This window comes from Schistocerca gregaria, chromosome 7, assembly GCF_023897955.1.
Source record: "Schistocerca gregaria isolate iqSchGreg1 chromosome 7, iqSchGreg1.2, whole genome shotgun sequence".
NCBI classification, from domain to species: Eukaryota; Metazoa; Arthropoda; class Insecta; order Orthoptera; family Acrididae; genus Schistocerca; species Schistocerca gregaria.
Genome location: NC_064926.1, coordinates 537460996 through 537487122, shown reverse-complemented (window position 1 = coordinate 537487122; position 26127 = coordinate 537460996). Strand labels below are relative to the sequence as shown.

The 26127-nt window shown below is 40.0% G+C and overlaps 1 protein-coding gene across 1 annotated transcript in view; it reads left to right on the top strand.

Moving 5' to 3' along the window:
• LOC126281511 (transmembrane protein 184C) overlaps positions 1-26127 on the top strand; it is an 80884-nt gene that overhangs the window by 10178 nt on the left and 44579 nt on the right. The window contains exons 3-5 of the mRNA XM_049980534.1: positions 6261-6463; positions 16533-16607; positions 20964-21170. Coding sequence (XP_049836491.1) covers positions 6261-6463; positions 16533-16607; positions 20964-21170 — 485 coding nt within the window. The remainder of the gene's footprint in view (positions 1-6260; positions 6464-16532; positions 16608-20963; positions 21171-26127) is intronic.

Genomic DNA, 26127 nt, shown 5'->3' with positions numbered 1-26127 from the left:
GTTGCTTCTTCAGGAAGGAGAGGGAAAGACGAAAGGATGTGGGTTTTAAGGGAGAGGGTAAGGAGTCATTCCAATCCCGGGAGCGGAAAGACTTCCCTTAGGGGGAAAAAAGGACATGTGTACACTCGCGCGCGCGCACACACGCACACACACACACACACACACACACACACACACACACACACACACACACACACATATATCCATCCGCACATACACAGACACAAGCAGACATTGCTGTCTGCTTGTGTCTGTGTATGTGCGGATGGATGTGTGTGCGTGTGTGTGTGTGCGCGAGTGTACACCTGTCCTTTTTTCCCCCTAAGGGAAGTCTTTCCGCTCCCGGGATTGGAATGACTCCTTACCCTCTCCCTTAAAACCCACATCCTTTCGTCTTTCCCTCTCCTTCCTGAAGAAGCAACCATCGGTTGCGAAAGCTAGTAATTCTGTTTGTGTGTTTTGTTCTTGTGCCTGTCTGCCGGAGTTTTCCCGCTTGGTAAGTCTTGGAATCTTTGTTTTTAATATATTTTTCCCACGTGGAAGTTTTTTTCTATTTTATTTAAATTATGATGTCATGTAGATATCGCTCCATAATTGCTGAATTAAGTCAAAAACAATCCAAAACTTCTAAAGTTTAGGCTTTAACAGATGGAGATATGTGGGTAAATATGTATGACATTGAAACCAAGGCCCAGTTGTCCCACTGGAAACTCTGAAAAGCCAAGACTGAAAAAAATTCAACAATTTTGAACACATGTAAAGCTTCTCCTCACTGTTTCCTTCGATTACAGTGGAACAGTACATCACGAGCCTTATGGTCATATGGTCAATAAGGAATACTAGCTGCAAGTTATGCACTGCTTGCATGAACTTACCTGCAGAAAATGGCCAGAATTGTGGCAAAACTGTTCATGGAAACTGTATGATGATAATGCCCCTACTCTCACCACAATGCTTGTTCATGATTTTTTGACAAAAAATAAAACCATTATGTTGCATCAGCCACTGTATTTGCTGGACATGGCCCCCTGTGACTTCATTCTATTCCTAAGACTGAAGGGAACAATGAAAGGACATAGTTTTGTTTGCAATTGATGAGATAAAAACAAAATTCCTGAAGGAGCTGGACACCATAATGAAAAGTGTGTTCCAGAAGTGCTTTCAAGATTGGAAAAAGTGCTGGCACAAGTGTGTTAATCTGTGTGGAATTACTTTGAAAGGACAAAGTTGGCATTGATGAATAAATAAAGATTCTTTAAGAAAAAGAAAAATACCCATTACATTTTGATTATACCTTGTATATAAATACTTTTTGGTCAAAAGGTTCTGGACACCTATTAGTGGACATTACTACAGGGTGTGTTCACCCTTTGCATTTATGACAGTTTCAGCTCTGCTGGACACACTTTTAATAAGGTATCTGAAGGCCTATGGGTGAAGGGCAGCCCAATCTTCCTCAAGAGCTGAAACCAGAGAAGTCAGTAATGTTGCACATTGAGGTTGGAGTGAAGTCGGCATTCTAACTGATCCCAAAGATGGTTCATTGGGTGAACCCAATGAACCGTCTTTGGGATCAGTTAGAATGCCAACTTCACTGTTGCATCGTAGCACTGATTGCAGTTTGGTTAGCATCTACTATGAACGAGAGAGGTACTTCTAAAGCCAGATGTGCTATACTTTTTTCAGCTGCTTTGAACACATTATCCATTGATTCTGTTCACTGCACTGGCATTTTGCCATTAACCTTACGACCAGCTAAAGCTGCAGTAAGAGACTCTTGGAGTTTGCTGCATGAAGTTGGTGACATCAGTAAAAGTTAACAACTCCCTGGAATCTTCACACTTCTTTAGCAGTTTCTGGATGTACAATACTTAAAATAACTTCGACTTTCTCCAGTAATGGCAGTGATCTGGCTGATGATATGAGATGGCAAAAAACACTTTGAAGTGTTCAACATTATTCTGTATTTATCAAGGCACTTAAATACCTCAATCAGGTGCTGTTTGTGTTCATCTGGGGTTGCTTAAAAAAAATAGTCTTCCATCAAGATATGCAAAGCAATACTGCAAGCCCTGTGAAACTGAATCTATAAATCTTTGACATGTCTGGGCAGCATTTCTCAATCGAAACATCATAAACATGCTTTCACATGTATCAAACGGCATTTTAATGTCAATTTTTGGAATATCTCTATCAACAACAAGAATATGTGTGTATTCCCTTGCACAGTGTTGTAAGTTAAAATCTTTTTCCCAAATAGTGCATAATTATAATCCCTCAATAAAGGAACACAGTAGCAGTCCAGCATTGATCTAGGATTCAGGGCACAGTAATCATCACATGGCTGCCATAAACTGTTCTTTGGTACTAGATGTAGGGGTGATGACCAAGATCTGCTAGAGAGGCAACTGATGCCTTCCTTCAACATGGCATTAATTTCTGCCTTTACACCTTTGCAACAGCTTATCAATTAGGGGCAATATGTCGGGATCTGAATGAAGTCTGTGGTAGTGTTGATATAATGTGGTGTTGTACATATATTTTGTGGGGCCCAGGAGGCCTATTGATTCCAGGAAAGTGTTCCAAGTTTGACGTACCCATAGCCCTTTGAATCAATTTGGCATCATATAATGCCCCATTCTGATGGAATGCATTGGCAGATAGATCAGTGATGTTGTCTGTTAGACGAGCATTGGTGATGTCTGGCAGTAGACTATAATGTGCTAAAAAAAATCAGCTCCAATTTTAGGTTTGGTTACATTCACCACAGTGAAATTTCATGCCATAGCATATTGTAGTCCCATGACGAACTCGGTGTGCTGCATTCCAAACACTGCGATGGTTGAATTATTAGCCGTATAAAGTCAAAACAAACTAGACCTAGCTGGTTGGTATTTGTATAACTGGGTCTGCGACAAAATATTTAGGTGAGAACAGTGTCCACTAAAAACATGCATCCTGTCTTGCCATCTGTGATTAAGAGATGCAAGGACGACGACTAACTATCTGGAGTGATTACTTCTGCCTGTTGTTTACCACTCAGCAAGGTACACGGTACAGTATACTTCTGTACCTGATCTCCAAACTTCTTGTGGTACCAACAAAGGTCTGTCCGGGCTGAATCATTGGCTGATGGAGAGTTCGCTGTGGAACGACTTCTCCATCTTCTGCCGAACCATGCTCTAGCTATGCGGTCGCAGAAAAGTTCACCCATCTGCTTACTTAGCACATCAATCTTGTTCACAAGACTGTCACAATCCACTCATGTTACCACCGAGGTGCTATTACATGCCATTATAGTACCATGGCAGGGAAATGGTATGATCACAATCTAAATCCCAGTCCACCAGGTCCACTACAGAGTCAAGCAACGTGTCCATTTTTGATGCTATAGTGGCCTTCACTTGTGCTGGCAGACGGCTGCTCCACAATGTGTACAGTAATGCATCAGACATCATGTACATGTCAATCTTGCTTCTTAAGTGACGAAGGTACTGGGATGGCTTTCTGCCGCTGATACGTTCTGCATGAGAATCTGCCACACTCATTCTTCCTGTAAAGTGGACACCCTTTGAATTAACTTAGCCTTCAGCTTCGCAAGAGTCCATATCCAGAGGTGAAACTATAATGTCTCGAACCTTGGCTGTGTAGCGGTGGTCCAGTTGACTAGACACCAGTGCAAATTTTGTGGAATTGGTTTCCCGTCAGCATGGAGGAAACTTGCCTCTACCTACTTGAACCATAGTGCCAAGCTGTGTGGCCAAAACAGGGGTAGCCGAACTGCAAGTCTAGATATTGTTGGTGTGTCCATCATTTAACTAATTTATGATTCATGAAGGAAGTTCGCCCCAATACTTCTATGTCACTGATTTATTTTTTCTAGCTGTTATCACATCGGGATCAGCTGTGTCACATGTCTGTGGGCTTGCAAACTCAATATTGTGTTTTGGTCATAGCAAGAATGAGATATGAATTAATATCTCATTTGGAATACCACTTTATTCTTATAAATCACATTCCTTCACATTCAACATATTAACAATAAAATGTGATGAAATCACTAACAAACAGTGTACACAATCACAAGTTTTGGTGGGTAACCAAGCGAACAAATACACAAGGCAAAGCATACAGCACCAACAGAATTAAGGTCATGGAACTCTGCATTGCAGCAAGGAGAAACAATTTCAGAGGCCAGCATGTGAATCTTGTTAACATTTGCCAAGTAATTAACTGATCTTCTCACATCTGCTGTGGCTGTCACTTATCATTACTACAGGATATTAAAATAATGAAACAGTTGTATTCTGTTTGCAGTAAACCCTTTCTCAGTAAGGTGGTACAATACATGAAATACCAAACAGGCTTTCAGAAGGAAGAGGTAGGGCATAAATAACAATCAGGCCATCCAGATTTAGATAATTTTTAGTTTCTCTAAAGCAGGTTAAGCAGACACAAGAATGTTTTCTTCAAAAATTGTTGTAAAATCCATACTTGCATTCATGCTTCTGATGATCCTAATGCTGATAAAACATCAACTCCTGACTGTCTTTCTTTCGTTTGTAAAGAAGGGAAAACAGTCATGGGCAATTTGTTTTGCTGTTCACTGTGCACATGTGACAGAAAAGCTTAAAAATGCAATAATTAAGTTGTTGAAATAAATGCATTTCTTGATAAAAGATCTGTTTTTGCTGCTGTTGTTCTTGTAGCCTTCAGTCCAGAGACTGGTTTGATGCACCTCTCCATGCTACTCTGTCCTGTACAAGCCTCATTATCTCCAAATAACAACTGCAACCTACATCCTTCCGAATCTGCTTAGTGTATTCATCTCTTGGTCTCCCTCTACAGTTTTTACCCTCCACGCTTCCCTCCAGTACTAAATTGGTGATCCCTTGATGCCTCAGAACGTGTCTTACAAGACTGCCCCCCCTCCCCTCTTAGTCAAGTTGTTCCACAAATTCATCTTCTCCCCAGTTCTATTCAGTACCACCTCATTAGTTATGTGATGTACCCACCTAATATTCAGCATACTTCTGTAGCACCACATTTCAAAAGCTGCTGTTCTCATCTTGTCAACACTGTTTATTGTCCATGTTTAACTTCCATACAGGGCTACCTTCCATACAAATACTTAAGACTTCCTGACACTTAAATCTATACTTGATGTTAACAAATTTCTCTTTTTCAGAAACGCTTTGCTTGTCATTCCCAGTCTACATTTTGTATCCTGTCTACTTCGACCATCATCAGTATTTTGTTCCCTAAACACCAAAACTCATTCACTACTTCAAGTCTGCCATTTCCTAATATAATCCACCAGCATCAGCTGATTTAATCTGACTACATTCCATTATCCTCATTTTGCTTTTGTTGATGTTTATCTTATATTCTCCTTTCAAGACACTGTCCATTCCATTTAGCTGCTCTTCCAAGTCCTTTGCTCTGTCTGACAGAATTACAATATCATCGGCAAACCTCAAAGTTTTTAGTTCTTCTCCATAGATTTCAATTTGTACTCCAAATTTTTCTTTTGTTTCCTTTACTGCTTCCTCAATATACAGATTGAATAACATCGGGGATAGTACACAATCCTGTCTCACTCCCTTCCCAACTGCTACTTCCCTTTCATGCCCCTCGACTCTTGTAACTGTCATCTGGTTTCTATACAAATTGTAAATAGCCTTTCACTCCCTGTATTTTACACCTGCCATCTTCAAGAATTTGAAAGAGAATATTCCAATCAACATTGTCGAAACCTTTTTCTAAGTCTACAAGTGCTAGAAACATAGGTTTGCCTTTCCTTAACCTATTTTCTAAGATAAGTTGTAGGGTCAGTATTGTCTCGTGTGTTCCAGCATTTCAACGGAATCCACACTGATTTTTCCCCGAGGTCGGCTGCTATGAGTTTTTCCATTTGTTTGTAAATAATTCGTGTTAGTATTTTGCAACCATGACTTATTAAACTGATAGTTCGCTAATTCTCACACCTATCAACACCTGCTTTCTTTGGGATTGGAATTATTGTATTCTTCTTAAAGTCTGAAGTTATTTCACCTGTTTGATACATCTTGCTCACCAAATGGAAGAGTTTTGACATGGCTCCTCTCCCAAGGCTATCTGTAGTTCTAATGGAATGTTGTCTACTGCCGGGGCCTTGTTTTGACTTAGTTCTTTCAGTGCTGTACATCTTACAGTCACTTACTTGGTACTGTTGTATTCATCTTTTAATCTAGTTTTTGTATGTCTTTTGTCTGTTACAGTGGATAGGTCTTCTCTGTCCACAGCAATCAATTTATTATGATAGTCTCAGAGAATGTTATGAAGCATATGTTATATACAATTTTATGACATATCTTTTAAATTATCTGAATGCTGAGATGGATCTGGAGGCCAATTTAGAACTGAAGCCGCAAGTGCACCACATCTTCCCCCTGTGCTGTCTTGGTCCGTGGGAAATGGGATGGTAAGCAAAAATATATTATTCTAAATTATTTTATTCTCTGTTGTAATGTGATAGTCATAACTGTCACCACCCTCGTGCATTGTCTTTGAAGTCCTCAATATTGTATAATTGTGAGCTACTTTAGTATTTCTCAGAAAAGTTTGTAAAGTGATAATTATTAATATCAGTTCACACCTTTATTTTATAAAAGAGTCAAAGAAAAACATTCTTATGTTGGATATTTGTGCATAATATATCGCAGTAGTTCAAAAATGCAAGCAGGTCATGCTTTAAAAGCTTTCAGGATGAAATTTCAATAAATCTGCAATCTTAGACAACATGACGCATCTCAGTTGCATAAGACCTTCCCCGCCAAGAGAGCTCAGACTGGATAAATATTTCCATGGCTCTTCACGAGACTTCTTTGGAGCTCATTAGTCATATTAAAACTGCCCCCACCACCTTTGGATCAAAGGGACGCTTGGTGAGCAATTGCATGCACTTGTGAACAAAAGTAATATGCCAGTACAACAACAAAATGAAATTCCAGTACCAGGAAGTGTTTATAGTTGTAAAGAGACAACAGGGAAGTTGCGAAGCTATCACAACTCTTTATTCAGAAAATATTGTCTGGAATGGCTGGAAGCTGGAAACAAATGAAAAGACATAAAAACAGAGCTTTGCTAATAGAGACCTCTACCTCGCATCAAGCAGTGTCACTTTTAAATGCCATGCATCTAGGCAAATACCAAATTGTGATTGAAGTGCACACCATGGTAAATTACAACTAAGAGACTAGCTCATGCAAGGATGTTATGGATACAGAAATATGTGAGTAATGGGACGGATGTACTTTGTGACAGGACAAAGAACAGGGTGGCAGTGACTGTCAAGCTCACATACCACCCCTTACCTGTGCCCTTAACCACAACACTGCAAGTGATGCTGTTATATATTGAGTCTGAGTTACCCGGTGTGCCTTGTGTACCTCCCTGCCACACAAGCCCATTGATTGTGAGACCCTCAGGCAACTTGCTGCTGAACTCCCCTCCCCTCTGCTTCTTTCAGGAGATTTCAATGTACATAGTGTCCTATGGAGCTTCGCCACTGCCTGCACTTGCAGTCACGAAATTAAGAATTTCACTCAAACTGAGAACATCATGTTCATGAGTGTGGTTCATGCTATTTGTTTCATCACTGCTACACGTTGTGCACAGCTAGACCTCCCAATTTCTTCATTTCCTCCTTGCAGACACTTTTCAGTGGGAAGTGGATTGTGACATCTGCGGAAGAGGCAACTTCTCCATCTGGGTCCACGTGCCAGGCAGGGCTGATGAAATGGGTAGTCAGAAAGGCTGGCTGAATGCTTTATAGCCAGTTGGCTGATTCCGAACAGCATGAGAGTTTCAAGGACTAGGCCAGTCATGTGCCAGCATGACCTGTGAAGCTGCTGATGTATGCAACCCAGAGTTGCCAAGAATACTTAGAAGGCAACCTGTTCTTGGTGGGATGAAGAGTGCCATTCTGCTCTGTGAAGGACAAAAACACACATAATTTTAAAGAGTGTATGAAGAGGTCACAGGAAGAGGTCCTCAACTCCATCAATAGATCAATATTTGCGAGTAAAGTAAGGGAAGCCATTAGGAAAATTTCCAGGCAGTATTGATGACCGTCAATAATGGCTCTACAAGATTAGATGTGTTGTGTAACAACTCCAGGTGACATGTTCTGAACAAATGCTGAATTTTATAAGAATATTATCCAGCTTTCTTTCAATATCAGACAATACAGGGAGGGGTGTTTGTGATTTCTGTAGAGCCAACATCACCAACATTGTGGACTGCAGTTGCCCTTTCTCCCTGTGGGAGCTGGATACTGCATTTATCGCAGCTTGTGACACTGCATCTGGTCACAACCAAATAACTTGTGACTTGCAAAGACAGTTAAATGGGCATCGAAGAATTTCATTCTAAAGTCTTTCAGTGAACTCCTGAAAGAAAGCGTTTTTGATAGAAATTTCAAAATCAGGAAAGGACTCGCTTGTGCCAGCAATTGCCTTAGCTCCAGTCTCATTAGCTGCCTGGAGAAGAACCTTGAACACATCATCAGCTGGGACCTTAATATAGGTATGAGACATACCACTCCACACTCAATAACCAGACCCATCTGGAAAGCTTTCATGTGCAAGCAACACTTTTTTCATGTATTCTTCAAACTGGAGATAGCTCAAATTATAACCTGCAAGAACAACATTCTGCTGCACAAACGGGGTTTCCATGGATATCTCCCATCTTTAAGCAATGTTTTCTGCTGGAATGATTTATTTTTTTAATACCATGTTAAAAATGTCATATCTGAATGTTTTAAATAGGAAATGATGTCCATCATGCTAGTGTTTTAAATGTAATGACATTCACCATAGCCATAGATAGTATAATGTGACAAGGAGCCGTGTATGTATAATGCTCCTTACTCATTGACAATTTCTCCACCTTTTGTGCAACTGCCACACGTGCAACAATAATATGTTAGTTGCAGAAAACTGTCAGGAGGATGGAGAAATCAGTGAGTGCCACAGGTTGTAAGTTCTCTTCTGAGAAAACTATTTTTGTTATTTTTAATTACTCATGTTCTTCTTTTCATTTACCTATTTTAAAACTAAGGGATACTGTTCCCAACTTCAATTAAGATGCCTCAAGATTTAAAAAAATCTTTCAAAATGATTAGTCAAAGAACTTTTGGAGTAAAACCAGCAAGCCTACTCCAATCTTTTAAAACTTTCATATGGTCCCAGCTCATTTATGCATGTCAGATTGCAGAACAGCAAGCCCTACTTCAAAATACTTGACCTAGTGTGCCCTGAGAGGATTAGATAATCAACTGAGGGCTACCACACAAGCCCAATTCCTAGCTTGTGAGCAGAGATATTGCTGTTTGTTGTTATGGTGAGCACTGTGCACACGGTGACTTATCCTCATGATGTGCCAAGCATATGGGGTCTAGTTTGTTCCAAAATCACCAGTATCCACCTCTATTGCCCAACCACCACTGGAACATTTGTTCAGTAACTATCCATGGACAACAAGACCTTTGAGATTTGTGTAAAGGAGACCCAGCAAGGGTACTTTAACAGTCACATCCCCCCAATTGAGTTTTCAGGATAAGGCTCACGGAACATTGTTCTTTGCTATCCTAAGGGCAGTGGAACAGATGAGATGACATTATGGAAAAGCTTTTGTCAACAAACAGAAGTAGTCAGCAGAAAGGATGGCCCCCACATCTATGTACATACTCTGCAAGCCACTTGTACCACTAATAGTTACTTCCTTTACTGTTGTACTTGCAAAAATAGTGAGGGGAAAACAACTGTCTATACACCTCCATATGAGCCTTGATCTATCTAATCTTATCTTCATGATCCTTATACAAAATGTTCATTGGCAGCAGTATAATCATTGTGCAGTCAGCTTCAAATGCTGGTTTTGTAAATTTTCTAAGTAGTGATCCTCAAAAAGAATGTCGCCATTCCTCCAGTGATTCGCATTTAAGTTCCCAAAGCTTCCCCATAATACTTATGTGTTGTTGAAACCTACCAGTAACAAATCTAGCACCCCACCTCTGAATTACTTCAGTTCCTTCCTTTAATCCGATCTGGTGCAGAACTCAAACAGTACTCAACAAGAAGTTATACTAGTGTGCTATATGCGGTCTCCTTTAGAGATGAATCACACTTTTCTGAAACTCTTCCAATAAATAAAAATTGACCATTCGCCTTCCCTACTACAGTCTTTGTGCTCATTCCATTTCATATTGCTTTGAAACATTAAGCTTAGATACTCCATCAACATGATTGTGTCAAGCAGCACACTACTAATACTGTATTTGAACAGTATGAGTTTGTTTTTCCTATTCATCTGCATTAACTTACTTTTTTCTACATTTAGAGCTAACTGCCATTCATCACACTAACCACTAACTAGCAATTATGTCTAAATCATCTTGTATCCCTCTAGTGTCACTCAACGATGATACTTTCCATACACCACAGCATCATCAGCAAATAGCCACAGGCTGCTGCTTGTCATGTACAGCAGATCACTTTCGTATATAGAAAATAATATTGGTCCTATCACACTTCCCTGGGGCACTCCTGACAATACCCTTGTCTCTGATGAACACTCGTTGTCAAGGACAACATACTGGGTTCTGTTACTTAAGTCTTGAAGCCACTCACATACCTGGGAACCTATTGTTTATGCTTGTACCTTCATTAACATTCAGTAATGTGGCAACTTGTGAAATGCTTTATGGAAATCTAGGAATATGCAAACCACCTGTTGCCATGCTTCACAGGATCTCATATGAGAAAAGGGCAAACTGAGTTTCACATGACCAATGCTTTCTAAAATCATGCTGATTTGTGGGTAGAAGCTTTTACCTCTCAAAGAATTTCATTGTATTTGCACTGAGAATGTGTTCAAAGTCTGTGCAGCTGACCAATGTTAAAGATATTGGTCTTTAATTTCGTGGGTCCATTCTTTTACCCTTCTTTTATACAGGATTCATTTATGATTTTTTTCCTGCCACTTGGGAATTTGCACTGGGAGAGAGATTCCCAATAAATGCAAACTATGTAAGGGGCCAGAGCTGTAGAGTACCCTCCATAAAACCAAATCAGTATTCCATCAGGACCTGGCGACTTATTTGCTTTCAACTCTTTCAGTTGTTTCTCTACAACTGCCATGGTTATTACTATATCCTCCATATGAGAGTCTGTGCGGTGATCAAACAATGGTATGTTTGCACGAACAATTTCTTGAATGCGAAATTTAAAACTTCATCTTTACTTTTTCCGTCTGCTACTGCAGCACCAGACCAGCCAGTGGGGACTAGATGGAAGCCTTGGACCCACTTATCAATTTTATGTAGGACCAGAATTTTCTTGAGTTCTTGGCAAGATTTATTGCTCAAGTTTGACAGTGGCAGTTGTATGTTCCATGTGTCGGTCTTTTTTACAGATGCACAAATTTCTATTAATATTTGCTTATAATCATTTGCACCTTCTCATTTGAACTGAGAATGCAATAGCCTTTGCTTTCTTAGCATATTCAAATTTCATTGCTGAACCAGAGTGGGTCTTTTCTGCCCTTACTCTACTTACTTGCAATTACTTCTCCAGACTATGGTTTACAGTCCGTTTAAACTTCGCCCATAATTCCTCTATGCTCATAGTACTGAAAATAAATTATACAAATTCATTGTCTAAGAGGGATGCTAACAACTGTCTATCTGCTCTTTCTAGCAGAAATACTCTCCTCGCCTTCTTGATTGATTTATTAACTTCAGTGACCAAAGTTGCTATGATGAAATGATGTTCACTAATCTCTGTCTCTATACTGATGCCTGTTTGTAGTGTGAGATCTAAAATATTTCCATTATGTGTGGGCTGTTGAACTAGCTGCTCTAGACACGTTTTCAGTGAAGTGTTTAAAAGAACTCCACAAGACTGCCTGTCTGTACTGCATGCAATGCATCCATAGATGTCCCAGTCTATACTCAGTAGGTTCAAGTTGTCTCCAACTAATATTGCACAGTCTGAGTATTTTCGAACTACCAACCATAGACTTTCTGGCAATGACTCCAAAACCATCACAGCAGAACTAGGTGGCCAGTGAAAAATCCAACAGTTAACATGATTTCATCTAGACCAGTTATACGTGATCAGATAAGTTCACTGTCACGGACAAATTCGACCTCAGTAGAGACAATATTTTTGTCAATTGCAATGAACATTCCCCCACCTACAGTGTCTAATCTCTGCTTTTGATATACATTCCATGAATTGCTAAATAACTCAGAGCTTCATACTTCAGATTTCAGCCAGGAAGAATTTTAGTGCAAGGTGTTTCCTGGAGAGTAGTAAATGTGGGAACTTTGTTACAAATACTTTGACAACTTACTGATAAAATTTTGATAGTCAAAGTGTCTTTACTTTGCTGATTTCACTATCTGCTAATTTTTTGACAAGTGTTCATCCTAGGACCTCAATGTATTACCTAGCCAAAAAAACTCCCATATGTGCTCCATAGGTACTCTGCTACCTGAGTAGCTGCTTCTTTTGTGCAGTGCACCACTGACCTATCGAGGGAAGCCCTACCTTTCCCCACCCAGTAACACAGGTCCAGAAATATGCAGCCAAGACTGTGACAGAGTTGACGAAGCATTTGGTTAAGATCCTCCACCCAGCTCCAAACCAAAGGACTTTGACCAACTCTGGCAACAGTGTTGCAAATTGTGAGCTCTGCGTGCACCCTCCACACAAGGCCGGCAGCCTTCACCACGTCCACCAGCTGTCTGTATGAACTGAGGATGGCCTCAGAACCCAAGTGACAGGTGTCATTAGTGCCAACATGAACCACAACTAGTAGATGACCACACCCAGTACACTCAATAGCCACTGGAAAGGCGTACTCTGCATCTCGGAGGAGGCCCCTTGGTGGACGTACCAAGGGCACATTGGCTTTCTTTCCAGCTATGAACCCTATCTGCCTAAGGGGCTTCATAATGTGCCAAACATTGGAGCTCCCGATAACTAGTAAACTCTCCGCCTTGTGTATCTGCTCGGACCTGCTGAAAGAGCGGCCACATGTCCACTCACAGGGTGAATGGGTGAGGCCAGACAGCCAACCTCCACACTGACCCTCCACCTCGAGCGATACAATCACTAACCCTGCCACTCATATTCCTGTGAGGGTGGATCCACTTCATCGGGTACACGGGAAGGTGCCTCGGCAGCAGAGCCCATTGTTGAAACAAGTGACACATGAGGCATCTCGTGCAGTGTACCAAATTCTCTACCACTGCTACACCCTGAGGCGGCATCCTGAAGACGACTGACCGTGTCCAAAAGTACATTCAGCTGTTCGCAAACAGCAGCCATCTATCCCAGTATTACTAACTGAAGAACTGACTATGAAAGCAAAGCCAGAAATCTAGATATGCAAATTGCTAACCTCCTGACTTGTCGCCAGTGGAGGCTGATGACTTATGAGCTGTGAATCTGACTGTTCAGCACAAATGAAAACTGCGCTACAGCCAGCCTGACAACACTGAACAGTTACAAAAATGCAAGAATAAACCTCTTAAATAGAGAAAAACATGCACAAAGTTTAAAGACTGTACTTATTAGAAGAAACAGAAGCAGCTAAATATATAACTTGCCCTTTCCAGGTGTGTACCATATGCCAGTAGGAGTGTGTGACAGACACTTACTAGGCTAGAAAGGAATGATCTCTGGCTCTTCAAAACAAACAGGTGAATAACTAGTTCACTGCTGACTGCCTGAATTTCCACATAGTAACAAAATGTGAGAATAAACCTCTTAAACATAGAAAAAACACACACACAAAATTTAAGAACTATGCTACTAAGAAAACACAGAAGCAGCTAAATAAATAACTGGCCCTTTCTATGCATGTACCAGATGGCAGTAGGAGCTTGACTAACCACCCTTGCAAGAGCCGGAAAAGCGGATAATTTTCCTGTGGGTACCAGGCCGTGGGAATCCACTGAAATGTACTTGCTGTTGCTGCCAAGAAAACTTGCTCTCTCCAACCTTGACCTTGTTTATCCACCCTCTAAGTCGCCATCACATAGCTGACAAGATGGGTCATATGTTGTTGGAAGGCTCAGCTGTTGGAAATGTGAGGTGATAAACTGTGGTCATTCAAAACTCGAATGTGACCATGGCTTACCTCCTTCCAGCCACAGTGAGCAAAGTGAGTACCCCTTGAAACATAATTTTTGCTATGATGGGAGGACCCCCCAGTGTGTGAATGCATGGAACACAGGCATCCATACACCACATTTTAATTGAGGTTGTTTTATTTTATGAACTGAAGGGTGGTCAGTATCTTCCAGAGGATGTGTCCATTATTTTAAAAGAGAATAAGACATGTTTTCAGGTTTTGTATGTTGCCTGACCACCTTACCATAAACTGGGAGGATGATTTTAGCATTCTGCATTGTTTTTATTTAGGTTTCATGTGTTTTTGTTTTTTTTTACCTCCCTTGTGTCAATATTGTTTTTTAAATCCTGTTCGATGTTTTCGGTTGGTGTTCGTTTTTGGTTTTAAATTATTTATAATTTTAATAGTTTTTAGAATAATAATTAAAACAGTAATTTCTCTCCTTGTAAAAATCTGTTTAAATAGCTGTAGATTCTAACTGCACCATGTTATACACCTACCAGTCTGTTATCCACATCAAGAACAACATTTGTAGTTATCTCACGAACAGCAGCATTCACAATCTTAGAAGAAGATCCAGACTAAACTTACATTTACCGAGAGTAAACAGACAAGAAACACAAAACAATATTGTCTGCAAGGGTATAAAATTGTAGAATAAATTGCCCAAGAAAATTAAACAGAAAACTAAAATCCAAATATTTAAACATCAGTTAAAGCATACCTCGTAAATAATTCATACTATAAAGTCAAGACTCATTTAGATAACAAGGAGTAGGGAACGATAAAAAGTACATTGTTTAATAATAAACAACTGTCATTCTAAAGAAAATAGTCATATTTTAATGAATTATACTGCAAAAGCATATGCCCAGGGTCTGTGATGGATAATTATAATCTCTTACCATTTTCTCAACATCAGCATCTCATTCATCATGGTGAGGTGCGGCCCCAGCTTTTCCTGTCAGGCCATCAGGCCATATGAATTTGATAGAATGGCATAAGTATCATCAAAGTCCTGACACTAGCTGAAAGGGGAGGAAGGGCGCATTTGTGTGTGTGTGTGTGGGGGGGGGGGGGGGGGGGGCAAGGAGGGATTGGGGGGGGGGGGGTGATTTGATACAAATGAATAGAATAGTTTTTGGTAAGATAAGGTTACTGTATGCAGCATTAGGTTTTTTTTCCGTTAAGATGAAATGTCTGACATTCTCTAATTGTTTTCTGTAAGGGTACTGATGAACCTACAGTTTAGCATCTTAAATCATTATCATCATCATCTTTAACAGTCTCTGGCAGTACCAAATTTAAAAGGCTTCTTATCATTTCATTTCTATCCTACAAGTGTAGCTTTTCTTGTATCTTATATCTAGTCTAAATCAAATAATGGAAAGCCAAGAATGGATTAATGACTATTAGAAGGACAGATCACTAGTCATCATATAGAAGAGATGCTGATTCGCAAACCAGTACAACAAAAAAGACTGCCAAACATGTGAGTCTTTGGCCAAAATGCCTTCTTCTAAAATAGACCAGACACCCCCCCCCCCCCCCACACACACACACACACACACACCACACACACAGAGAGAGAGAGAGAGAGAGAGAGAGAGAGATTCACATTCATACAAGTACAACTTACACACGCACGACCACTATCTCTGGTTGGCCTGGTGGCTAGAGACAGTGGTTGTGTGTGTGTGTGTGTGTATATATGTGTGTGTGTGTGTGTGTGTGTTGTGCTTGCATGAATGTGTCCATGCATTGTCTACTTTAGGCCAAAGGCTCACATTTGGCAGTCTTTTTTGTTTAGCCTGTATATGATTAGGTGTTTTATCTAGTCTGGGGAGGTGTAAATTCTGGCCAACACTAATTTTCATATCAAACAGGTTATGTAAATTCCTAGCCTGAAATAGTGGACAAAGCCAAAAGCTCATGAGTGCAAGAGGGAGAGTAGTGGAATTTCTTTTTTCAAAATAGCTGCTTTTTTACTAATACAGACAATACTCTGATTTATAAAATGGTAAAAAATATAATCTAAAAGTAAATCCCATATGTCACAATGTTGAGTAGATTAGCATTAGTTGTAATAGGTTGTTAGTATACTTCACAGAATCAGCCTGCAATGGTGGGTTCTACATGTTGTTACACAATTTGACTCTTTTTGCACACACCAGAAGGCTCTTGGCTATGATGGAATTTATGAGAGAAAATATGTGAAGGGGTGAATGCATTATATGTATTGACAAAATTTCATAAATCATCTTCGATATTTCAAAATTTAATTTAATATTTTTATGTCGGTTCTTGTTCATTTGCTAATGTTAGTGTTCTTATTTTTGCAGGGAGTTCATTCACATGTGTAAACATGGAATCTTACAGTATACTGTGGTACGGCCTTTAACAACATTCATCTCTTTGTAAGTATATACAAATCCAAATATGTATACTACATAACTTCCTTGAACTGAGAAAATGATTCTATCAGCAATTATGGAGTTATGTCGTGACTGACAACAGTGTGAATATTTTGAAATAAAATGTACTTTTGTGACCAAAATGAAACAGCGATCTGACTCTAGAGATTCTGATTTTCACCCAGATCTACCATGTCAAATGTAAAATAATATGTTTTTCATTTATTAGGAATGTTTCAAAGTAGTGTATAAGATTAGTTGTTAAGAGTATCATTGTAGTGGCTATATTCTTAAAGCATAGAAGTACTGTAGCAAATATGAAAAGGCAGCACATAGATTAGTGGTCCTCAGTTCCTATTTGAGCTATGAACATGGGGTAAAAAATTTTGGTTCACCCCAGACCAGTGGTCATTTGTATAGCCATTTGAACTTTGTCTCACTGTGGCTGTTACAGTATATTAAGCAAGGTTTGAATGATGAACTGGAGCTGGTGTCCAGGCTAATTGTGCAAATCAATTCATTTTGCAAAATATTTTAATTGGACTGAAATTAATGCTCAGTAATGGCACCATTTGGATGTTATGTGCAGAAACCCTTTTTTTCTGGAAGGTTTTTGAAGCACGGCATTTCTATACTTTAAACTTGTATGAATTGGTTCAAATATTGCACAAAGGTAGATGAATAGATAAAGTCAAAAAGATTTTTTTGTGCAATGGTCATTATCCATCATTGGGATGCAATGGATGAAAGTCAAAATAAATGTAATATTTGAAATTCATTCTTACATGTGAACTGAATGCATCGGAATGGTTGAAATTGAATCAAATAAATACAAATGCATTCTTGTGATACAATTGAAATGTTTCTTTCAAAATGTAGCTTCATTCAGATTTTACATTCAAAATACACATTTTTTGTGAATTTTTTGCTTGTGTGAATCGGTTCAGATTTTGTAAGGAGGTATGCAAATACATTTAATTAATGGTTGTGCTGTTGTTTTCTGAGGGCATTAACCATTGCCAATCATAGGCAATGTGGTTCAAAAGACAATAAAAAGCCTATACCTGATTAGTCATCGCCCAAGTCAACAAAAATCTACTTTGGTTGCCAACCTATAGTGATCTAATGTCACAATTATGGGAGAGAAAAATATGGGAACCCCAATGAAAACTGCTCTTATAGCACAAAAAAGTGAATATGTCTTGGGCAGAGTTAAGAATGTGAAAGAAGGGAACTTGTTTTTTGACTTATCTGTCAGCTTCAGAGACAGTTAAATCAAAACATCTTGTCATATTTACACTTTTTTGTGAGTTAAACTGACTTATACAACACAGTGTACTCTCTTCACTGCAAGGTGTTGGCACGCCTACATTTTGCAATTTATAAGCTAAAGTCCCTGATCCTGTGCCCAAAATGCAGATTTGCCAGCAATAGTAAACAGTGTATATAATCATATGGCTTAAGAGCATACATATAATAGTTAAAATTTCTTCTGGGGAGATGAGATTGTTTGCAGATGGATTTGTTCTTGGGAGGATGTTAAACATTTTTTTTTTTAATATCTGGGTTGAGAAAGGGTGATTTTTTTCCAGAAAGGGCCAGTTCTGACACCAAACTTATCTCCTGTTACATGTGCAGTGAGGGGTGTAAGTAAACACATGTGATTCTAGAGAGTTGGATGCATGTACAGTAGGAAGTATCCAGAGTGGGGGTGCATCTGCAATAGGAAGGAAGTATCTCAGAGTGGGAATGCATGCATCCTAAACTATAATGACATGTTGTGTCACACTGCACGTCATGACAAATGCCATGTTGTATGAGATGATGGCATATGACATCAGATATCATGTTACTTTACTTGCATTATATTACTTGGTATTATTACTAATATCAACAAGTAAAAGATCACAAATGTGTCGAGATATTTGATTTAAGTGTCTTTGAAGTTTCCAGAAGTAGTTCCCATCTTTACATCCCTAACTCTGCCCAGGACATAGCCACAATTTTTGTGAAACAAATACTAACAAAGAGATAGAGGGGCTGGCCAGTACTTACCTCAGCTCAGTACAGCTGATAGATACACAAAAAACAACCAAAAATTTAAGTTCCTAGCTTTCGGAATAAATGTTCCTTCATCAGGGAGGAGAGAGGGGAAAGAAAGGGAAGAAGGGAAAGTGGATTTAGTTACTCACAACCCAGGTTATGAAGCAACAGGGAAAGGAAAACAGGAAGGGTAGCAAGGATGGAGGCATGGTTGTCAGAGGGAAGCCAAAGATTTTCTACTGTAGGTACTGTGCCAGCTTCAAACCAAAGAGGATGCATACAGAAGTAAAGAGGTATATAGTATAAAGGTGTAGGATGAAAAGATGCATGACTGGCTAAAGAGGAAAGGGAAAGAGGAGAAGACTGAAGAGTAAATGGGAGTGAGGTTGTTTAACGTAGGTTCAGTCCAGGGGGATGGCAGGATGAAAGGATGTGTTGGAGTGCAAGTTCCCATCTCCGCAGTTCAGAGGGACTGGTGTTGGGTGGGAGAAGCCAAATGGCACATACGGTGTAGCAGGCTCCTAGGTCCCTAGAATTATGCTGGAGGGCATGCTCCGCTACTGGGTATTGGACATCTCCTAGGTGGACAGTTCATCTGTGTCCGTTCATGCACTCAGCCAGTTTAGTTGCTGTCATACCAATGTAAACAGCTGTGCAGTTCAGGCATGTCAGCTGATAAATGACGTGTGTGGTTTCACACGTGGCCCTGCTTTGAATTGTGTATGTATTACCAGTAGCGGGGCTGGAGTAGGTGGTTGTGGGGGGATGCATGAGGCAGGTTTTGCAGCGGGGTCGGTTAGAGGGGTAGGAACCGCTGGGTAGAGAAGGTAGTCTGGGAATATTGTAGGGTTTAACAAGGATGTTACGGAGGTTAGGGGGGGGCAACGAAAGGCAACTCTGGGTGGTGTGGGGAGAATTTTGTCAAGGGATGATCTCATTTCAGGGGTTGACTTGAGAAAGTCATATCCCTGGCGGAGTAATTTATTGATGTATTTGAGGCCCTGATGAAGGAACATTTATTCCGAAAGCTAGGAACTTAAATTTTTGGTTGTTTTTTGTGTATCTATTAGCTGTACTGAGCTGAGGTAAGTACTGGCCAGCCCCTCTATCTCTTTGTTAGTATTTGTTTCACATCTTTATATGAGATTTTCCATTAATTATTTAGACCACCATTTTTGTGGTATGATAGGAGCATTGTTCATTCTGATTACACTGTAAACAATTGTGGAATAGAAATTTTATTAGCTATGTTAGAAATGTGTGTCAGAAATAAAAAAAATATGAATTATAGAGCTCCTGTGTCTATAAAAGGTGGCTTTACACATTTTGATTGTTAATGTACAACTTGGCTCCTTTCACATTTGTAAACTTCTTCCTTCATGACGGGGTCTACAGACTATAATGATGAATAAATTGATGATTGGTTCTGATCTTAACCAATTAGTTTTGCTGTCTATCGACTGACATTCTGTTCTCAAATTTGTCCCCTGTACCTCCCGTACATAGTTTCTTTTTTGAGTAATGGTGCACTGTCGCTATTTCTGTACAAATCTTTCTATTGAAAATACTGTACATGGTGTAGATGATGTAGCACTAGTAGGAGAAACTCAGAGTAATGAACACAATTTCTTTCGGTACAGTAGTTTTCAGGGCAGTGGGTAACATTGCTAATTTTTGAAATTAGGCAAATCAGTGACATGGCTCTGGACTCATACTTGAGTGGAGAAATGCTAAAATTGCCTCCAGTGTGGCGTTTTAGGTTTCTTGTGGTGTCCCCTAGACCACTTTCAGTAAATGGTGAGATGGTTTCTTCAGCAAGTCACTGACAAATACTTACCCTACCTTCTTAAACTGAGCTACACTTCACCTCTAATGAGATTACACTCAATCATTCATTTAGATAATAAATAATCATACTAATACAATAATGCAAAACTGTGTTGGAAGGTAAAAAAATTGTTAGGATAAACATCTACCAAGATTGTGCCTTTTATCAAAATGTGAGAGAGAGAGCACGCGAGGCACGCGCGCGCCCACACACCCACACACACACACACACACACACACACACACACACATTCTATTTGTGTTAAATATTTTGGGCATAACTCTTGTTTCAATTAAAATAGTCCCACCCAAAGTGAGTGATTGTTCTGTGTGTTAAGATGGAATACTTCATTTTCTTTTTTTCATTTTTATGCAAACATAAGAAATGTATATCTCTAAACTATTGTACCACAAGCTTTGTTATGAATTTTAGTTGTATTGTGCAGTGGGTAATATGATACTTACAGACTGTATTACATGTCTGTGCAGTATTTGTGAGCTGAATGGTGTATACAACGAGGGTGAATTTCGAGCGGATGCTGCATTTCCCTACATGATAGCTATCAACAACTTTTCACAGTTCATTGCTATGTACTGTTTGGTGCTATTCTACCGTGCTAACCGAGAGGAGCTTAACCCTATGCATCCTATTGGAAAGTTCCTGTGCATTAAAGCTGTAGTGTTTTTCTCATTCTTGTAAGTATATTTTTTTCTGCATACCCAACAGAAATTTTATTGTTAAGTTAATGAAAATATTCATAAAATGTGAATGATTTAAACATGTTTAAGTACTGTAACACAAGAATGTTATACTCTGAGACACCAAAGTGAGCTAGTCCAGGTTTAGTATCCCACACTGAATTGATGTTTGTTTTTCTCTGACACTAGCCAGTCTGCATTTGCTATACCAATTACAGGTGATTTCCATCACTTGTTTTGTGAATGCCAAGGTGACCTCTCATCTGTATCTTAGAGAGACAAAAAATAAAAAAATAAAAGTAACTCCACAATCAGGCCTAAAGGATCACAAAGTATTGGTCAATCACTGTGTTAGCCTCTGTCAGATGTTGACATTTGGTCATAGTATGGACCAACAACCAACGACAGAAGAAGAAAGCGCGATTGATGTCCTCTCTTGCCTTCCTATCACAGTGCAGAGATGAAGATGCTACACTGAAGTTCTTGAAATGTAAGCGTCTATTCATCACTGCCCTAGCACATTGTATCTATGACAGAATGGAACAAACAAATTCATACAACATGGAGAGTCTTGGCAAGAATGGATCAGAAACTTTTGGACATGTTCTATCGACTAAGTAGCAGAATGCATCAAAACGAGTGGAACTAAATCAACAGCATCACACACAGGAGCATGCAGAACGAAGTCAAAACATGCACTGAGTGACAGAAGAAAAAGTTAAAAAGATGCTGGAAGCAGACTGACAAGACAATTCCTGACATGTCATGCACTGTGGTCAACCTCACTGAATGACAATTGACCAAAGAGGAAGTGCCTGTTCTTCAGAAAGGAAGGAATTTCGCTGTCATCCCAAGAACTGTGTACCTGACCGAGACTCAAACTCGGGACCTTTGCCATTCGCGGGCAAGTGCTCTACCATCTGAGCTACCCAAGCATGACTCACACCCCGTCCTCACAGCTTCACTTCTGCCAGTACCTTGTCTCCTATCTTCCAAACCTTACAGAAGGTCTCCTGCGAACCCTGCAGAACTAGCACTCCTGAAAGAAAGGATACTGCGGGGACATGGCTTAGCCACAGCCTGGGGGATGTTTCCAGAATGAGATTTTCACTCTGCAGTGGAGTGTGCACTGATATGAAACTTCCTGGCAGATTAAAACTGTGTGCTGGATCGAGACACGAACTCAGGACTAGCAGGAGAGCTTCTGTGAAGTTTGGAAGGTAGGAGACGAGGTACTGGCAGAAGTGAAGCTGTGAGGATGGGACATGAGTCGTGATTGGGTAGCTCAGATAGTAGAGCACTTGCCTCCGAAAGGCAAAGTTCCCAAGTTTGTGTCTCGGCCCGGAACACAGTATTAATTAGCCAGGTAGTGTCATATCAGCTTTGATATTGGTTCTTTGTTTACGAAAGCGTCGCTCTGAGCACACCAGTTCCATTTTCCCGCAAGACATCACAAAGGTGTTCCATGCATGTCTCACAACAAGCCACTTCACATGGCATGGCAATTTATACGAACAGCTGGAAGGTGTTGCCAGGGGTGGTCCTCTTAGTCCAGTGATGGCCAACTTCATGGAACATTTCAAAGCACAGGCACTGGACTCTGCAACTTGTAAACTGAAGGTGTGGTACAGATATGACAATGTTACTTTAATTGTGTGAAGCCATTGTGAAGAACAGCTAGGTGACTTCCTAAGACACTTGAACAGCCTCCAAGCCAACATAAAATTTACCATGGAAGTAGAAAAGGACAAAAAACTACCATTTCCAGATGTGCTGGTCACGAGGGATGGCGAAAACCTGGGACATAGTGTATACCGAAAACCAACACACATGGGCTAAAATCTACATAAACTGTCAAACCAAATCTACATCTACATCCATACTCTGCAAGCCACCTGACGGTGTGTGGCGGAGGGTACCCTGAGTACCTATATCGGTTCTCCCTTCTATTCCAGTCTCGTATTGTTCGTGGAAAGAAGGATTGTCAGTATGCTTCTGTGTGGGCTCTAATCTCTCTTATCTTATCCTCATGGTCTCTTCGCGAGATATACGTAGGAGGGAGCAATACACTGCTTGACTCCTCGGTGAAGGTATGTTCTCGAAACTTCAACCAAAGCCCGTACCGAGCGACTGAGTGTCTCTCCTGCAAAGTCTTCCACTGGAGTTTATCCATCATCTCTGTAACGCTTTTGCGATTACTAAATGATCCTGTAACGAAGCGTGCTGTTCTCCTTTGGATCTTCTCTATCTCTTCTATCAATCCTATCTGGTACGGATCCCACACTGCTGAGCAGTATTCAAGCAGTGGGCGAACAAGCATACTGTAACCTATTTCCTTTGTTTTCGGATTGCATTTCCTTAGGATACTTCCAATTAATCTTAGTCTGGCATCTGCTTTACCGACGATCAACTTCATATGTTGTTGTTGTTGTGGTCTTTAGTCCTGAGACTGGTTTGATGCAGCTCTCCATGCTAATCTATCCTGTGCAAGCTCCTTCATCTCCCAGTACCTACTGCAACCTACATCCTTCTGAATCTGCTTAGTGTATTCATCTCTTGGTCTCCCTCTACGATTTTTACCTTCCATGCTGCCCTCCAATGCTGAATTTGTGATCCCTTGATGCCTCAGGAAATGTCCTACCAACCGATCCCTTCTTCTAGTCAAGTTGTGCCTCAAACTTCTTTTCTCCCCAAGCCTATTCAATACCTCCTCATTAGTTACATGATCTACCCATCTAATCGTCAGCATTCTTCTGTAGCACCACATTTCGAAAGCTTCTATTCTCTTCTTGTCCAAACTATTTATTGTCCATGTTTCACTTCCATAAATGGCTACACTCCATACAAATACTTTCAGGAACGACTTCCTGACACTTAAATCTATACTCGATGTTAACAAATTTCTCTTCTTCAGAGACGCTTTGCTTGCCATTGCCAGTCTACATTTTATATCCTCCCTGCTTCGACCATCATCAGTTATTTTGCTCCCCAAATAGCAAAACTCATTTACTACTTTAAGTGTCTCATTTCCTAATCTAATTCCCTCAGCATCACCCGACTGAATTCTACTATATTCCATTATCCTCGTTTTGCTTTTGTTGATGTTCATCTTATACCCTCCTTTCAAGACACTCTCCTTTCCGTTCAACTGCTCTTCCAAGTCCTTTGCTGTCTCTGACAGAATTACAATGTCATCGGCGAACCTCAAAGTTTTTATTACTTCTTCCTGGATTTTAATACCTACTCCAAATTTTTCTTTTGTTTCCTTTACTGCTTCCTCAATATACAGATTGAATAACATCAGGAACAGGCTACAACCTTATCTCACTCCCTTCCCAACCACTGCTTCCCTTTCATGCCCCTCGACTCTTTATAACTGCCATCTGGTTTCTGTACAAATTGTAAATAGCCTTTCGCTCCCTATATTTTGCCCCTGCCACCTTCAGAATCTATAAGAGAGTATTTCAGTCAACATTGTCGAAAGCTTTCTCTAAGTCTACAAATGCTAGAAATGTAGGTTTGCGTTTCCTTAATTTTTCTTCTACGATAAGTCGTAAGGTCAGTATTGCCTCACGTGTTCCGATATTTCTACGGAATCCAAACTGATCTTCCCCGAGGTCGGCTTCTACCAGTTTTTCCATTCGTCTGTAAAAAATTCGCGTTAGTATTTTGCAGCTGTGACTTATTAAACTGATAGTTCGGTAATTTTCACATCTGTCAACACCTGCTTTCTTTGGGATTGGAATTATTGTATTCTTCTTGAAGTCTGAGACTATTTCGCATGCCTCGTACAATTTGCTCACCAGACGGTAGTTTTGTCAGGACTGGCTCTCCCAAGGCTATCAGTAGTTCTAATGGAATGTTGTCTACTCCCGGAGTCTTGTTTCGACTTAGGTCCTTCAGTGCTCTATCAAACTCTTCATGCAATATCATATCTCCCATTTCATCTTCATCTACATCCTCTTCCATTTCCATAATATTGTCCTCAAGTACATCACCCTTGTATAGACCCTCTATATACTCCTTCCACCTTTCTGCTTTCCCCTCTTTGCTTAGAACTGGGTTTCCATCTGAGCTCTTGATATTCATACAAGTGGCACTCTTTTCTCCAAAGGTCTCTCTAATTTTCCTGTAGGCAGTATCTATCTTACCCCTAGTGAGAAAAGCCTCTACATCCTTATATTTGTCCTCTAGCTATGCCTACTTAGCCATTTTGCACTTCCTGTCGATCTCATTTTTGAGACGTTTGTATTCCTTTTTGCCTGCTTCATTTACTGCATTTTTATATTTTCTCCTTTCATCAATTAAATTCAATATTTCATCTGTTACCCAAGTATTTCTACTAGGCATTGTCTTTTTACCTACTTGATCCTCTGCTGCCTTCACTATTTCATCTCTCAAAGCCACCTACTCTTCTTCTACTGTATTTCTTTCCCCCATTGCCGTCAATTGTTCCCTTATGCTGTCAATGAAACTCTGTACAACCTCTGGTTTAGTCAGTTTATCCAGATCCCATCTCCTTAAATTCCCACCTTTTTACAGTTTCTTCAGTTTTAATCTACAGTTCATAACCAGTAGATTGTGGTTAGGATACACATCTGTCCCTGGAAATGTCCTACAATTTAAAACCTGGTTCCTAAATCTCTGTCTTACCATTATATAATCTATCTGATACCTTTTAGTATCTCCAGGGTTCTTCCATGTATACAACCTTCTTTCATGATTCTTGAACCAAGTGTTAGCTATGATTAAGTTATGCTCTGTGCAAAATTCTAACAGACGGCTTCCTCTTTCATTTCTTAGCCCCAATCCATATCCACCTACTAAGTTTCCTTCTCTCCCTTTTCCTACTGTCAAATTCCAATCACCCATGGCTATTAAATTTTCATCTCCCTTCACTACCTGAATAATTTCTTTATTATCTGCAGAGCTAGTTGGCATATAAACTTGTACT